This window comes from Oncorhynchus mykiss, chromosome 32 (genome assembly GCF_013265735.2).
Source record: "Oncorhynchus mykiss isolate Arlee chromosome 32, USDA_OmykA_1.1, whole genome shotgun sequence".
In the NCBI taxonomy this organism is placed as follows: Eukaryota; Metazoa; Chordata; class Actinopteri; order Salmoniformes; family Salmonidae; genus Oncorhynchus; species Oncorhynchus mykiss.
In genome coordinates, this window is record NC_050572.1 from 39,767,459 (window position 1) to 39,784,429 (window position 16,971).

Consider the following 16,971-nt stretch of genomic DNA (forward strand, 5'->3'; position numbering starts at 1 on the left):
TTTTACATACACAATTCCACTTTGACATTATGGGTTATTGTGTGTAGGCCAGGGACATTTTAAATTCAGGTTGTTACACAACAAGTGTGGAAATAGTCAAGGGTTCTGAACACTTTCTGAAGGCAGTGTTGAAGCCCCTTTGGCAGGCAGTGCCTTCAGAAAGTGTTCAGACCCCTTGACTTTTTCCACATTTGTCAATCTACACACAACACAGCTGGAGCTCTGTCAGAGTGACCATCGGGTTCTTGGTCACCTCCCTGACCAAGGCCCTTCTCCCCAGATTGCTCAGTTTGACTGGGCAGCCAGCTCTAGGAGGAGTCTTGGTGGTTCCAAACTTCTTCCATTGATGGAGGCCACTGTGTTCTTGGGAACCTTCAATGCGGCAAACATTTTTGGTACCCTTCCCCAGATCTGTTCTTCAACACAATCCTGTCTTGGAACTCTACAGACAATTCCTTCGACCTCATGGCTTGGTTTTTGCTCTGACATACATTGTCAACTGTGGGACCTTACATAGACAGGTGAGTGCCTTTCCAAGTCCATTGTATTGAATTTACCACATGGATTCCAATCAAGTTGAAGAAACATCTTATGTAAATAAGATATGTTTTTATTTTGATTAAATTTGCAAAAAAATCTGAAAAGCTGTTTTCGCTTTGTCATTATGGGGTATGGTGTGTAGATTGATGAGGAAATGTTTTATTTAAACCATTTTACAATAAGGCTGTAACATAAGAAAATGTGGAAAAAGGGAAGGGGTTGAATTCTCTCTGAGTGCACTTTATATAGTGCTACAGTTTATAGTACACCGTATAGGCCTAGGTCAGAAGTAATGCACTATAAAGGGAATGCGTGCCATTTGGGACACATCTTGTGTGAATGCCAGGATACTCCAGTCCAGTACATAAAGATATACTATGAGGTGAAGCTATCGAGCAGAAGATGAAGGCATAGTCACTGAGAGGGAAAGTATTACACACACTGATAGTCTAGACTTGGCATTACATTAACATCAGCTCAGTGAGATTTTAAATGAGAATGCACATTGCTTATCCATATTCTATTGCACTGCAAAGAGGGATGTAGCATATGGCACAAGATATGAGGCATATGGTAAGTATGTGTATTTGTAGAGAAAAATGGTCTCAAAACAAAAGGGATAGGGCAGAGATAAAGTGGAATGTGAATAGCAATTGGGTTCAGATGATAGCTAGGCTACTAAGCAGACCTTGCAGAGTAACGGTTGTCGTTTGTAAAGTAAACACTATCACACACATTGGAAAACACACGGACACACACACACTTTATATCCACTTTATACCCCCCCCCCCCCCCCCCCCCCCCCAAGTGGACACTTCAATAGATTAGCCCTGACACTCAGAGAGGAGGTTAAGGTGATGTGTACACAGAAGTTGACACTGGCCTGGGTGTGGGATGTATTAATGCTGACAAGGTTAGAGAAGTAGGGAGAGCTTTCAGCACAGGGCTTTGATCAAAGGCCTGCAGGGGAGAGAGGCTACTGGAGTAAAAATAACACAGAATGTCACTATCAGAGAGAGAATCAACTATCAGCGTGATGGGGAGAGGAGAGAGGGGGGCAGGAGAGGAGTGAGCGAGAAAATGAGATAGAGAGAGAGAGAAATAAAGAGAGAGAGATAGAGAGGGAAGTTGAAGAGAGGCAGAGGGAGAGAGGGAGAGAACGAGAGAGAGGAGAGCAGTTGAGAAAGGGGGAAAGCATCAGAGGGAGAGAGCACATCAGGATAGAAGAGAGATTTACCTATCAAAAGCTATTAGAGCACTGAGACCCAGAATAACACTGTACATTACTACCAATGCCCTGGAACACAGAATAACATAGATCATCATACAACCCTGGAACACAGTGAGATAGAAATAACCTCACTATAAGAACACTGGGAAATCACTGTCAAAACATGTAGCCTCAGGTCTCCTGTGTCAACTGTGTCTGTGTGCATGTGACTGAGTGTGTGTATACGAGAGAGAGAGAGAGAGAGAGAGAGAGAGAGCGAGAGAGAGAGCAAGACCCACCCGTGGAGCAGCAGACGTAGACTCTCAGTCTCAGGCAGCTGTGGCCGTGGTGATGGGTGGGCGTGGCTTCAACAGAACACAGATACAGGTCAGCCATGTGCCATCTAGAGGCCAGTCTATGAACTAACATGGCTTTGGCTTTCTTGGCACAATATGGTTTTGTCCCATATGGCACAATATTCACTACATACTGAACTACTTTGACATGTATGCCTTTGACAAAAAAAAAGTGTAGTACATAGGGAATAGGGTGCCAAATGGGATGCAACCAAAGTGAAATGTTCATTAGAGTTTATTACAGCAGTTTAACAGTTACTGTATAGTGGTATGTTTATTCACAAAGAACAAAGTATATTTAGGAATGTGGTGTAAGAGTTAAATGACCTAAAGTAGTTTAATGACTCACAAATTGAATGCTGTAATAGTCCAACTCTAACTTACTAAGGTATGTGGGTGAGTGCTACACATTGCTAATGGCTGAAGCGAATTTCCACTTACGACGTAAAGTACCTGCACTTGGGAAAGCGCTATATAGATAGCCCATGCAACCTACTGTCATTACTCGACTGTAACAATGTAGAGAACGAGTATCTCAGCTCCTTACTCATCATTACATCATTATTATACACTACCGGTCCAAACCTTTAGAACACCTACTAAATCAAGGGTTTTGCTTTCTTTTTACTATTTTCTACAAGACATCAAAATTATGAAATAACACATATGGAATCATGTAGTAACCAAAAAAGTGTTAAAAATTAAAATACATTTTAGATTAATCAAAGTAGCCACTATTTGCCTTGATGACAGCTTTGCACAATCTTGGCATTCCCTCAACCAGCTTCACCTGGAATGCTTTTCAAACAGTCTTGAAGGAGTTTCCACATATGCTGAGCACTTGTTGGCTGCTTTTCCTTCACTCTGCGGTCCGACTCATCCCAAACCATCTCATTTTGGTTGAGGTCGGGGGATTGTGGAGGCCAGGTCATCTTATGCGGTCTAGGATACTTAATCTCAGTGCAAGAGGCGTCAAAACAGTCCCTGATTCGTATCCAGGCTGTATCACATGATACAGTGATTGGGAGTCCCATAGGGCGGCGCATAATTGGCCCAGCGTCGTCTGGGTTTGGCCAGGGTAGGTCATCATTGTAAATAATAATTTGTTCATAACTGACTTGCCTAGTAAAACAAAGGTAAAAAGAATAATCCAGCACTCCATCACTCTCCTTGATAAATAGCCCTTCCACAGCCTGGAGGTGTGCTGGGTCATTGTCCTGTTGAAAAACATATTATTGTCCCACTAAGCCCACACCAGATGGGATGGCGTATCGCTGCAGAATGCTGTGGTAGCCATGCTGGTTAAGTGTGTCATGAATTCTAAATAAATAACAGACAGTGTCACCAGCAAAGCACCCCCACACCATAACATCTCCTGCTCCATGCTTTACGGTGGGAAATACACATGCAGAGATCATTCGTTCACCCACACCGCATCTCACAAAGACACGGAGGTTGGAACCAAAAATCTCAAATTTGGACTCCAGACCAAAGGACACATTTCCACCGGTCTAATGTGCATTGTTCATGGTTCTTGGCCCAAGAAAGTCTCTTATTATTATTGGTGTCATTTAGTAGTGGTTTCTTTGCAGCAATTTGACCGTGAAGGCCTGATTCACACAGTCTCCTCTGAACAGTTGATGTTGAGATGTGTCTGATACTTGAAGTCTGTGAAGCATTTATTTGGGTTGCAATTTTTGAGGTTGGTAACTCTAATGAACTTATCCTCTGCAGCAGAGGTAACTCTGGGTCTTCCATTCCTGTGGGAGTCCTCATGAGAGCCAGTTTCATCAAAGCACTTGATGGTTTTTGCGACTGCACTTGAAGAAACTTTCAAAGTTCTTGAAATTTTCCGTATTGACTGACATACATGTCTTAAAGTAATGATGGACTGTTGTTTCTCTTTGCTTATTTGACCTGTTCTTGCCATAATATGGACTTGGTCTTTTACCAAATAGGGCTATCTTCTGTATACCACTCCTACCTTGTCACAACACAACTGATTAGCTCAAATGCTTTAAGGAAAGAAATTCCACAAATGAACTTTTAACCTCTCTAGGCTAGGGGGCGGTATTTTCATGTCCGGATGAAAAGTGTGCCCAAAGTAAACTGCCTGCTACTCAGGCCCAGAAGCCAGGATATGCATATCATTAGTAGATTTGGATTGAAAACACTTTGAAGTTTCTAAAACTGTTTGAATGATGTCTGTGAGTATAACAACTTATTTGGCAGGCGAAACCCAGAGGACAAACCATCCAGGAATAATTTTTTTGAGGTCACTCTCTTTTCTATGTGGATCTTGATTTCTAAGGTACTTGCTTGCAGTTCCTATCACTTCCACTGGATGTCAACAGTCTTTAGAAATTGGTTGATGTTTTTCCTTTGAGAAATGAAGAAGTAGGGCTGTTCAGAACGAGGGTCGAGTCGACCTGAAAGCTCGCTCTACTTTGTTTTTATCTGCTATTGAACGCAGTTTATCCCGTCTTAAATTTTATCGATTATTTACGTTAAAAAATACTTAAAGTTGGATTAGGAAAGTTGTTTAAAATGTTTGGACAAAGATTACAGGTAATTTATTACATATTTTGTAGTCATGTTGCGCGAGTTGGAACCGGTGTTTTTCTGGATCAAACGCGCCAAATAAATGGACATAATGGCATAATTTGCTTTCGCCGTAAAGCCTTTTTGAAATCTGACACCGTGGCTGGATTAACAAGAAGTTAAGCCTTATTTTGACATATTGCATGTGTATTTTCAAGAATGTTAAATATTTACAATTCTGTAGTTTGAATTTGGCGCCCTGCACTTTCACTGGATGTTGGTCAGGTGGGACGGTAGCGTCCTATCTAGCCTAGAGAGGTTAAGAAGGCACACCTGTTAATTGAAATGCATTCCAGGTGACCACCTCATGATCCAGGTTGAGAGAATTCCAAGAGTGTGCAAAGCTGTCATCAAGGCAAAGGGTGGCTATTTGATTAACACTTTTTTGGTTACTACATGATTCCATATGTGTTTCATAGTTTTTTCATAGTTTGTCTTCACTAATATTCTGCAATGTAAAAATAAAGAATGAATGAGTAGGTGTTCTAAATCTTTTGACCAGTAGTGGACTTCTATATACACTTAATAGAAATATTCCACTCACATATGTAGTAGTACTCATGACCCACGTTGAACTCGTAGCCCAGGGAGAAGGCACTGTAGCGCTGGAACTTCTCAGAGAACTTGATGGGTGCGTGGGGCGCGTGCGGCCGGTTGCACTCCCAGCGCTTGAAGCCCATCTGGGGGTCGCAGGTGCGGTAGCCGCGGTAGCTGACCATGTAGAGGACGTACTGCTCGGCCACAGTGCGTTCCAGTGTCCCCCGCTGGCTGGCGGCAGTAGTGTTGTAGTGTGGGCAGTAGATGTCCAGGTAGTCGTTCACCGCCACCTGCACCGTGTAGCCCTCCGTCCGTAGACTGGCGAGAGAGGTTGGAGAGGAAGAAGAGAAAGATGGAATGGAGATGAAGGAAGAAGAAAAAAAGAAAAGGAAAAAAAAGAGAAGAAAAAAATACAACGATGAGTAACAGCATAGTATAAAACTCTTATCAGGGAGGGACTACTTTACCTGTGCATACAAATAGTAATGTTCTCACTCTATTCCCAGTCCCAAAACCAACCAGGGTTGCTGCAGAAAATAATACCCAATCCTTCAAGCCTAATGTTATTCCCATGAGCATGACATAGTCTAGGTCAGTGAGGTGGAAGGAGATCATGCCATTGTAGACATGTAGCTCTTCTACCACAGGGAGGAGAGATACCCTGACATGTGAAGGGTCCCATGCACCCACGGCGACCGAACACAGTGTACCAGTGTGTTAGAAGGTACCGAAGGTCAGTCTAGGGTTGGGACATGTGAAGTGTGTGTGCGTGCGTGTGTATACAGTCAACACTTTAGCCTTAGGTGAGGAAATGAGGTGACATGATTTAACATCCTACCCAATAACATGGCAGTTAACAATACTATGTACAGTTGAAGGCAGTTAACCCACTGTTCCTAGGCCGTCATTGAAAATAAGAAATTGTTCTTAACTGACTTGCTTAGTTAAATAAAGGTAAAATAAAATAAAAATAATAAAACTCGTATTTTCAACCACTCCACAAATGTCCTGTTAATTAACAAACTATAGTTTTGGCAAGTCGGTTAGGACATCTACTTTGTGCATGACACAAGAAATGTTTCCAACAATTGTTTACAGACAGATTATTTCACTTATAATTCACTGTATCACAATTCCAGTGGGTCAGAAGTTTACATACACTAAGTTGACTGTGTCTTTAAACAGCTTGGAAAATTTCAGAAAATGATGTCATAAGGGTACCATGTTGATCTGTACAAACAATAGTACGCAAGTATAAACACCATGGGACCAAGCAGCTGTCATACCGCTCAGGAAGGAGACGCGTTCTGTCTCCTAGAGATGAACGTACTTTGGTGCGGAAAGTGCAAATCAATCCCAGAACAACAGCAAAGGACCTTGTGAAGATGCTTGAGGAAACAGGTACAAAAGTATTTATATCCACAGTAAAACGAGTCCTAAATCGACATAACCTGAAAGGCCGCTCAGCAAGGAAGAAGCCACTGCTCCAAAACCGCCATAAAAAAGCCAGACTATGGTTTGCAACTGCACATGGGGACAAAGATCGTACTTTTTGGAGAAATGTCCTCTGGTCTGATGAAACAAAAATATAACTGTTTGGCCATAATGACCAATGTTATATTTGGGGGAAATAGGGGATAGGCTTGCAAGCCGAAGAACACCCATCCCAACTGTGAAGCACGGGGGTGGCAGCACAATGTTGTGTGTCTGTGTGTGGGGGGGGGGGGGGGGGGGGGGGTGCTTTGCCGCAGGAGGGACTGGTGCACTTCACAAAGTAGATGGCATGATGAGGAAGGGAAATTATGTGTACATATTGAAACAACTTCTCAAGATAAGGTATTGGAGTGGCCGTCACAAAGCCCTGACCTCAATCCTATAGAAAATTTGTTGGCAGAACTGAAAAGGCGTGTGCAGGCAAGGAGGCCTATAAACCTGACTCAGTTACACAAGCTCTGTCAGGAGCTCACCCAGCTTATGCTTGGGAAGCTTGTGGAAGGCTACCCGAAATGTTTGACCCAAGTTAAACAATTTAAAGGCAATGCTACCAAATACTAATTGATTGTATGTGAACTTCTGACCCACTAGGAATGTGATGAAATAAATAAAAGCTGAAAGAAATCATTCTCTCTGCTATTATTCTGGTATTTCACATTCTTAAAATAAAGTTGTGATCCTAACTGTCCAAAGACAGGGAATTGTTACTAGGATTAAATGTCAGGAATTGTGAAAAACTGAGTTTAAATGTATTTGGCTAAGGTGTATGTAAACTTCCGACTTCAACTGTACACTCATTATCATAATTATGCTTATCTTGAAGGGATGGAAAGGACAATTGATTAGATGTGAGATATCCTTAGCTGTGTCAGGATAAATGGCAGGGGAAATCTGCAACAACTGGAGCGGTATATACTACTATGTAACATTAGGCGGCAGTATTGCGTTGCATTCAGCCCTAGGGTTTCCTCTCACCCTCTTCTTTCTCGCACTCTTTCTCTCAATTCAATTACAATCTCTCTCTCACACACACACACACACACAAACACACACACACACACACAGAAAATGAGCAAACGCACACATGAGTGAACAAGCACACACATGCACACTCGCACAGACACAATACTAGGTCAGGTCTCAAGGGAGATTATTATTCAATTACAAAATGAGGATCACCTCGCTCTCTCTCTCCCTCCCTCTCATTATAGTGTAGTAACATTTCTCCTTTTCTGGGTATTTTTCTCTACCACAATCGATACCTCTGTCTTTTCCCTTCTCTTTGTTTGCATTACACATATGCAGAGAGAGAAGAATATCATATCCCTTAACCACTGTTCTTTCCCTGGCATCAATCTTATCTCATCGCTCGTACCCCACTCCTCCCTCAGATGTTGGATGACAGATTTTTGTCTCGCAGTGTTGTAAAAAGAAACACAGCCATGCTTCAAAGGGACTATATTTAGAGAGAGTGGGAGAGACGGGAGGGAAGAAAACGAGAGAGGGGAAAGAGAGAGAGGGAATGAGATGGAGAGAGGGGGGGAGGAGAGAGAGGAGACTAGAGTAAGAGATAGTAAAAGAGGGAAAGGAAGAGGAATGATGGAGAATGTGATGATGGGGAAGCTTGGATGCAAATGTATAAATACATAGGGAAAGGAGCTTCTGTCATTGAGAGAGTAGGCAGAAAGGAATGAGTGAGGGTGTGCATTTACAAGTGGGTGTGTATATCATGTGTGCATGTGGGTGTGTGTGAGTGAGTGTTGAACACCGAGGCTTTAGTAGCACACTACGCATAACACATAACACAAGGACAGAATATTAGATCACAGTTCTGTCATAAAGGCACAGAAAGAGTCAGAGGAGGGAAGAGGATGCTTTGTAGGTGTGTTGAATCACAGGCTTATATACAAAACAAAAATATGAACGCAACAATTGTATTGATTTTACTGAGTAACAGTTCATATGAGGATATCAGTCAATTGAAACAAATTCATTAGGCCCTGATTTCACATGACTGGGAATACAGATATGCATCTGTTGGTCACAGATACATAAAAAAAAAATGGGCCTCAAGATCTCGTCACGGTATTTTTAATAATTCAAATTTCAATCGATAAAATGCAATTGTGTTTGTTTTCCGTAGTGTATGCCTGCCCATACCATAACCCCACCGCTCACCCACACAACGCCATGTATTATCTTGCCAATGCTCACTAACAGGGATATAAACAAATTTGTGCACAACATTTGAGAGAAATAATCTTTATGTGCATATGGAACATTTCAGGGGATCTTTTATTTCAGCTCATGAAACATGGGACCTACATATTTGATATTTTTGTTCAGTGTATAAGCAGTCCACTTAGTGACCCATGACACTTTAGGTGGTGGGGCAAGGACGGGTGGGGAAAAGGGAGGAAGATTTAACAACAGAGAAAGTGAGAAAAGGAGGAAGTGGAGGAGGGTTAGTGGGAGAATCTAAGCAGGACAAAGAGAGGAAAACACAGTGAATGATGACAAACAAGTGAATAAAATGGAGAGTAAGTGAGGCAGAGGGAGAGACAGAGATGTAGTGCACCCCAGGGATACACGTAGATGTAGTAGTGCAGGGGGAAAAAAGAGTGATGGTGCCTTTCTTTCTCATCCTGTCTCACTCTCTCTCTGCTGTGCATTGTCTCTGTGTCGTTTCTGCTGTATCATCATCATTTTCCTATGAGTGTGAAAGCACTGCTCGTTAGTACAGTCGGCAGAAGCTGGTGAAGACAGGGGGGAGCGAGGGAGAGAGGGGAGTGACAAAGACAAAGATAGCACCACTGTACCTTGCACCACTAAAACAAGTATTTTGAGAATACATCCGCTATCAATAAATAACAAAGATACTGTAAAAGAAAGAGACCAGAGTGGACAGAAACTAGCGGTCTGTTCTGCAGTGGAAGATCTAAACAAAATCCAATTTCCAACCAAACCAACCTCTATTGTGAATGAGCATAAACAAAATGTCCATTACCGTTACATCACAGACAATAATACTGTTAGAGTAACAGCATTGACTGTTAGTAATAGTAGATCTACATGCTGTTTACATGCAGGCTGCTTTCTGACCATCATATCCAACCAAACCTCTCCATTGTGGATGAGTATAAACAATATGGTCATTACCTTTACATCACTGTCAATACTATCACAGTTAAAGCATTAACTGTTAGTAATAGTAGATCACTAGACCTACACGCTGTTCACATGCACGCTGCTGTCTGACCTAGCCTGACGACTCACACTAAATTATTCCGCTGCTCTATCATTCACTTCATACTTTAGTCTGAGATTGCCATCGCACACATAAAATGGTCACTACCGTTACATGATTCATTATGTTACATAGTTCATTATAGTTACATTCATGTCCCTGCTGTTACAGTAACAGCATTGACTGTTAGTATTAGTAGTGTTAGTGTAGCTACACTGAACAAAAATTTAAAGGCAACAAGTGTTGATCCCATGTTTCATGAGCTGAAATAAAAGATCCAATAAATGAAAGAAATGTCCCACAAAAAGCTTATTTCTCTTAAATGTTGTGCACAAATTTGTTTACATCCCTGTTAGTGAGCTTTTCTCCTTTTCGCCAAGATAATCAATCCACCTGACAGGTGTGGCATAGAAGGAAGCTGATTCAACGGCATAACCATTACACAGGTGCACCTTGTGTTGGGGACAATAAAAGGCCACTTTAAAATGTTCAGTTTTGTCACACAACACAATGCCATACATGTCTCAAGTTGAGGGAGTGTGCAGTTGACATGCTGCCTGCAGGAATGTCCACCAGAGCTGTTGCCAGAGAATTTAATGTTAATTTCTCTACCATAAGCCGCAGCCAATATCATTTTAGAGAATTTGGCAGTACGTCCATACCATTCCTGCCAAACTATAATCAAAGAACAGAACAGGACCATGTTTCGGTGTGGTTTGCATTCATCAGTGAGCAAATGTTGCAAGATATTGAAGAAAATTAAGATAATATTATAAGTCCAAACGGCCTCACAACCGCTGACCATGTCTAACCGTGCAAGTGCAGGACCTCCACATCCGGCTTCTTCACCTGCGGGATCGTCTGAGACTAGCCACCAGGACAGCTGATGAAGCTCAGTAGTATTTCTGTCTGTAATAAATGCCTTTTGTGGGGAAAAACTAATTCTGATTGGCTGGGCTTATACCCTCCCAGGCCCACCCATGGCTGCGCCCCTTCCCAGTCTTGTGATATCCATAGATTAGGGCCTAATGAATTTATTTCAATTGACTGATTTTATTATATGAACTGTAACTCAGTAAAATCGTTAAAATTGGTGCATGTTGCATTTCTATTTTTGTTCTGTATACATGCCACTCACATTCAGGTTGGTTTCTTAGTCTGACCATCAAACAACCTTCATTCAATCCCAATACAAACATCATGACATCTTCAATCATCTCCCTCAAGGTCACCATTAAGGATTTACAGTTGAAACACAGGTGCAATCACGGAATAAATGTACCAGTAACATAGTGATGCACAATCAGTTTCTTCCTCTGATTTCTCCAATCGTCTAACTAATAAAAGACTGACAGGCTCCTCTAGCTGCGGGACGAGACAGGGACAGGCTCTGCTGCTTTTCCCCGTACCTTAGCACCAAAAGTTATTACATCGTCTCCAAGTAAAAGTACACACAGTCTCCAGCAAATCCTCCCTCCGCTGATTGGGTTAGCCTCGTAATTAGCGCACGGTTTACTGTGTTCCGATCCAAAATGGAGGCTGAAAATGAATGCTGACGCGTGGGGGAAAAAAAGAGCTAGATGCTACAGCCTTTCAGGTCTGGGATTGGCCCTGGATCTGACTGGAGTATACTGTAGTGATGATTCAGAGATGACTCAGAATAGTGGTGGTGGGTGCTGCTCTACACATTACACACACTACACACCACCAGTCTCTGTAATTCAGTCTGACTGCACACATTAGGGAAACAGGTCCCCATAATGGAGGCAGGTCTGGCTGCAGATTGGAGCTACTAAATTAATACCGTCCGATGACTGTAGTGATTCCAGCATGTGACAGTCACTATCTCAGGCAAAACAGCCAATAGAGGGAGTATGTGGAAACTGTCCGCTCTCTGATTGGTGGAGAGCTGATAGTGAAAGACCACCAAGTGATGTCACACAACAACAAATAAATACCAGACTTTGAAGTACATTCTTTAGAGTGTACTTTAGAAGTACAGAACTACTAGCCTATAATAACTTATGTTCTATCAACAGAGGTATGAAAGGAGAGTGTGCCAGCATCCCAAATGGCACCCTATTCACTATTTTGTGTACTACTTTTGACCAGGACCCGGTTTCCCAAAAGCATCTTAAGGCTAAGTTCATCACTATTGGATCCTATGTTCTAACAATGAACTTAGCCTTAAGATGCCTTTGGGAAACCGGGCTCTGGTCAAAAGTAGTGCACTGTAAGGAATGGGGAGCCATTTGGGACACAGCCCCATCTCTGAAGGTGAGTCTCTAATTGTGAGTGGATATTAAAAGGCCTCGGTCTCACCTTTACTCATTCTCAAAGTGCCTCCTGATGAAAAGCATATCTCATTCTCCCTCTCTCTTTCTTCATCTAATACCTCATTCTCTCAGAAGAGCTGTATTGATACCAATACAAAAAGCTGTGATGCGGACGAGCCTCGCTCTGCTCGCTCTCTGAGAGCGCACAGTAAATGGGTTCTGTCAGAGAATGGAGACTCTCATCACAGTGCCCATCTCAGTGGGAATGTCAGGCACATGTGTAGCGGCGAAGGCATATGAGAACACAGTGCTTGTCTTGTAGACATGCCTCCTCTCAAGGCTACAGGCCACATTGATGAGACAAAGGTGTAGAAGAGCCAAGGGGTAAGAGGACTCCCGGAGGAGGTATGTGGACACGCATGCACGCACAGACACGTGCGCACAATAGGACAGACAGACACAATCTAGCAGCACTAACGCATGCAAACACACACACAAATATGAAATACTTTTTTTGAATCCACAAATCACATTACACTCGAGAAGGATTCCAACATTTCTAAGGACACGGATATTTGGACACTTACAGTGCCTTGCGACCTTTTGCCACATTTCAGGCTTCAAACATAAAGATATAAAACTGTATTTTTTTGTGAAGAATCAACAACAAGTGGGACACAATCATGAAGTGGAACGACATTTATTGGATATTTCAAACTTTTTTAACAAATCAAAAACTGAAAAATTGGGCGTGCAAAATTATTCAGCCCCCTTAAGTTAATACTTTGTAGCGCCACCTTTTGCTGCGATTACAGCTGTAAGTCGCTTGGGGTATGTCTCTATCAGTTTTGCACATCGAGAGACTGACATTTTTTCCCATTCCTCCTTGCAAAACAGCTTGAGCTCAGTGACGTTGGATGGAGAGCATTTGTGAACAGCAGTTTTCAGTTCTTTCCACAGATTCTCGATTGGATTCAGGTCTGGACTTTGACTTGGCCATTCTAACACCTGGATATGTTTATTTTTGAACCATTCCATTGTAGATTTTGCTTTATGTTTTGGATCATTGTCTTGTTGGAAGACAAATCTCCGTCCCAGTCTCAGGTCTTTTGCACACTCCATCAGGTTTTCTTCCAGAATGGTCCTGTATTTCAAAATCAGGCCCAAACCATGATGCTGCCACCACCATGTTTGACAGTGGGGATGGTGTATTCAGGGTGATGAGCTGTGTTGCTTTTACGCCAAACATAACGTTTTGCATTGTTGCCAAAAAGTTCAATTTTGGTTTAATCTGACCAGAGCACCTGGCTTGTGGCAAACTTTAAACAACACTTTTTATGGATATCTTTAAGAAATGGCTTTCTTCTTGCCACTCTTCCATAAAGGCCAGATTTGTGCAATATACGACTGATTGTTGTCCTATGGACAGAGTCTTCCACCTCAGCTGTAGATCTCTGCAGTTCATCCAGAGTGATCATGGGCCTCTTGGCTGCATCTCTGATCAGTCTTCTCCTTGTATGAGCTGAAAGTTTAGAGGGACGGCCAGGTCTTGGTAGATTTGCAGTGGTCTGATACTCCTTCCATTTCAATATTATCGCTTGCACAGTGCTCCTTGGGATGTTTAAAGCTTGGGAAATCTTTTTGTATCCAAAAACTGTAAACTTCTTCACAACAGTATCTCGGACCTGCCTGGTGTGTTCCTTGTTCTTCATGATGCTCTCTGCGCTTTTAACGGACCTCTGAGACTATCACAGTGCAGGTGCATTTATACGGAGACTTGATTACACACAGGTGGATTGTATTTATCATCATTAGTCATTTAGGTCAACATTGGATCATTCAGAGATCCTCACTGAACTTCTGGAGAGAGTTTGCTGCAAGTAAAGGGGCTGAATAATTTTGCACGCCCAATTTTTCAGTTTTTGATTTGTTAAAAAAGTTTGAAATATCCAATAAATGTCGTTCCACTTCATGATTGTGTCCCACTTGTTGTTGATTCTTCACAAAAAAATACAGTTTTATATCTTTATGTTTGAAGCCTGAAATGTGGCAAAAGGTCGCAAAGTTCAAGGGGGCCGAATACTTTCGCAAGGCACTGTGTGGATATAGATAGCACCTCCTTCTCCACAGAGCTAGGCTGCCCATGACTGCTGACACGGAGCAGTACCTCGTTAGCTGCTTTGCCTCGGTCTTATGCAGGACTGAAATCTGAATACCATGTACTCTCAGCCTATGTAGATGGCCGAGACTCCCGAATATCAGCACCACAAGCTTGCACTTTCTAACCGAGGCTATTCAGGCGTGACACTGAGGGGCTGGTATTTCAGTAACTTGTCAGCAAAGGCCTGCTCCATGTAAGAGTGAAAAGAGCAACTCACTTCCAAAATGAGCACCTCCCTCTGGCGTCCCCCCTCAACAATAATATCTGCCATAGTTGGTATACAAGAAAACACATCATCGTCAACATTGAACCAGCCTCCAATGACAAGAGAATGTTTGTGAATGTGTGCTGTCGGTGAGGCTACCGGTCTCACCTCAGTACCTATCAACTCGACAAGGCAGTCATGTCTAGCTATGTACAGGTCTTGTACGAATGGCAACCATTAACAACATGTGCAACAGACTCCATTACATTTGACTTGTGTAAGACACACACACACACACACACACGCACACACACACACACACACACACACACACACACACACACACACACACACACACACACAGTCAACAGACAAACACATAAATAGAAGAACAAAGATTGCCAGCGAACAACCCGAGGAATAAAAAAGTAAACCCAGGAAGAAATACACTGAAGCCATAAGACAACAGAACCATACCTACTTCTAAGGTTTCAAAGAGCAGTGTCTGAGCTTTGAAGTGTGGGGTGTGAGAGCCTCAGCAGCTCTCATAGGAAGTCTGCTACAACTCTTTAAGCCTCTCCTTTGGGTTCGCACAGAGAGCGAGACAAAGGATGGAAAGGGAGAATGATGAGAGAGAGTATGAGAGAGCAAGAGAAAGGGAGAGAGGAAGAGAGAGTGAGAGAGAGGGATAGAACGGAAGAGAGGAAATTGGAGAGAAGTAGAAAGGGAGAGAGAGAGAGAGAGAGAGAGAGAGAGAGAGAGAGAGAGAGAGAGAGAGGAGAAAAGAATGCTACTCATATTGTCTGGGCCTTCAACAGTGCCAACCTCAGCAAGCCCAATAGAGTACGGTGAACTTTATGTCTGAGCCAGAGTACACACACACACACACACACACACACACACACACACACACACACACACACACACACACACACACACACACACACACACACACACACACACACACAAATCTACGGTATGCAAATTTAGCTCCATTATGTTTATTATTTGTCCTGAAACTCCCCAGTCCTTAATTTACAAGCATACCCATAACATGATGCAGCCACCACGATGCTTCAGAATATGCAGATTGGTACTCAGTAATGTGTTGTATTGGATTTGACCCAAACATAAAATTTTGTATTCAGGAAATAAAGTTAATTTCTTTGCAATATTACTTTAGTGCCTTGTCACAAACAGGATGAATGTTTTGGAATATTTTGTATTCTGTACAGGCTTCCTTCTTTTCACTCTGTCAATTAGGTTAGTATTGTGGAGTAACTACAATGTTTTTGATCCATCCTCGGATTTAAACTCTGGAACTGTTTTAATGGTGAAATCCTGAGAGCGGTTTCCTTCCTCTCTGGCAACTGAGATAGGAAGGACGCCTGTATCTTTGTAGTGACTGGGTGTATTGATACACCAATGTAATTAATAACTTCACCATGCTCAAAGGGATTTTCAATGTCTTATTTTGACCCATCTACCAATAGGTGCCCTTCTTTGCGAGGCATTGGAAAAACTCCTTGGTCTTTGTGGTTGAATCTGTGTTTGAAATTGACTGCTGGACTGAGGGCCCTTACAGATAATTGTACATGTGGGGTATAAAGATGAGGTAGTCATTCAAAAATCATGTTAAACACTATCACACCCTTTGCCATAACAAAGGGGTTGAATACTTATTGAATGAACACATTTCAGCTTTTCATTTTCTATTAACTTGCAGAATAAAAAAAACTACATAATTCCACTTTAACATTATGGGGTATTGTGTGTATGCCAGGGGTGTGAATACTTTCTGAAGGCACTGTATATCACTGTATATATAAAATAATTACAACATACACATACAGAAACAGCAGAAAAGAAAAACACTATGTATGCTCCAGAGAAGGCCTCTTTCTGCCTGGAGCAGTACTGAGGACACTGGGGCAGTGCTGAGGAAAATTCAAGTATCGGCTAAATCTATATCCTGATATGAGTCGGTGCCATACAGGTTTAGAGTAGCAAAAGCAGAGCGGCGGATGATGGACCATGTTTTACTTCCTAAATAATTGACTGGCACAAGAACATTTGGTATCTCTCTTTGTTTATTCCATCTCTCGCTCTCTCAGGGCCATGACTTGGGCGGCAGGTACATAAAGACCTTAACTTAACTTAGAGAATACATACATTCAAGGTATTCTTTGTGATAAATCATTGAAGTGAGTGCACCTATGTCAAGGTCTTCTCCAAAGTAAGTTCCTTATTCTGACTGTCTATGTAATACCCAGACAAAGATGGTCTGCAAGTTTACTTAAACTGCAGGATGACTATTTTTCTTCTAATATGGATTCAATGTTCT

At 42.2% G+C, this 16,971-nt stretch overlaps 1 protein-coding gene across 1 annotated transcript in view; it reads right to left on the bottom strand.

Moving 5' to 3' along the window:
- LOC110488484 (ephrin-A3-like) overlaps positions 1–16,971 on the bottom strand; it is a 92,626-nt gene that overhangs the window by 15,319 nt on the left and 60,336 nt on the right. Inside the window, exons 2-3 of the mRNA XM_036971383.1 lie at positions 5,252–5,562; positions 2,050–2,115 (exon numbers count right to left, since the gene is read on the bottom strand). Of these exons, the coding sequence (XP_036827278.1) occupies positions 2,050–2,115; positions 5,252–5,562 (377 nt within the window). The remainder of the gene's footprint in view (positions 1–2,049; positions 2,116–5,251; positions 5,563–16,971) is intronic.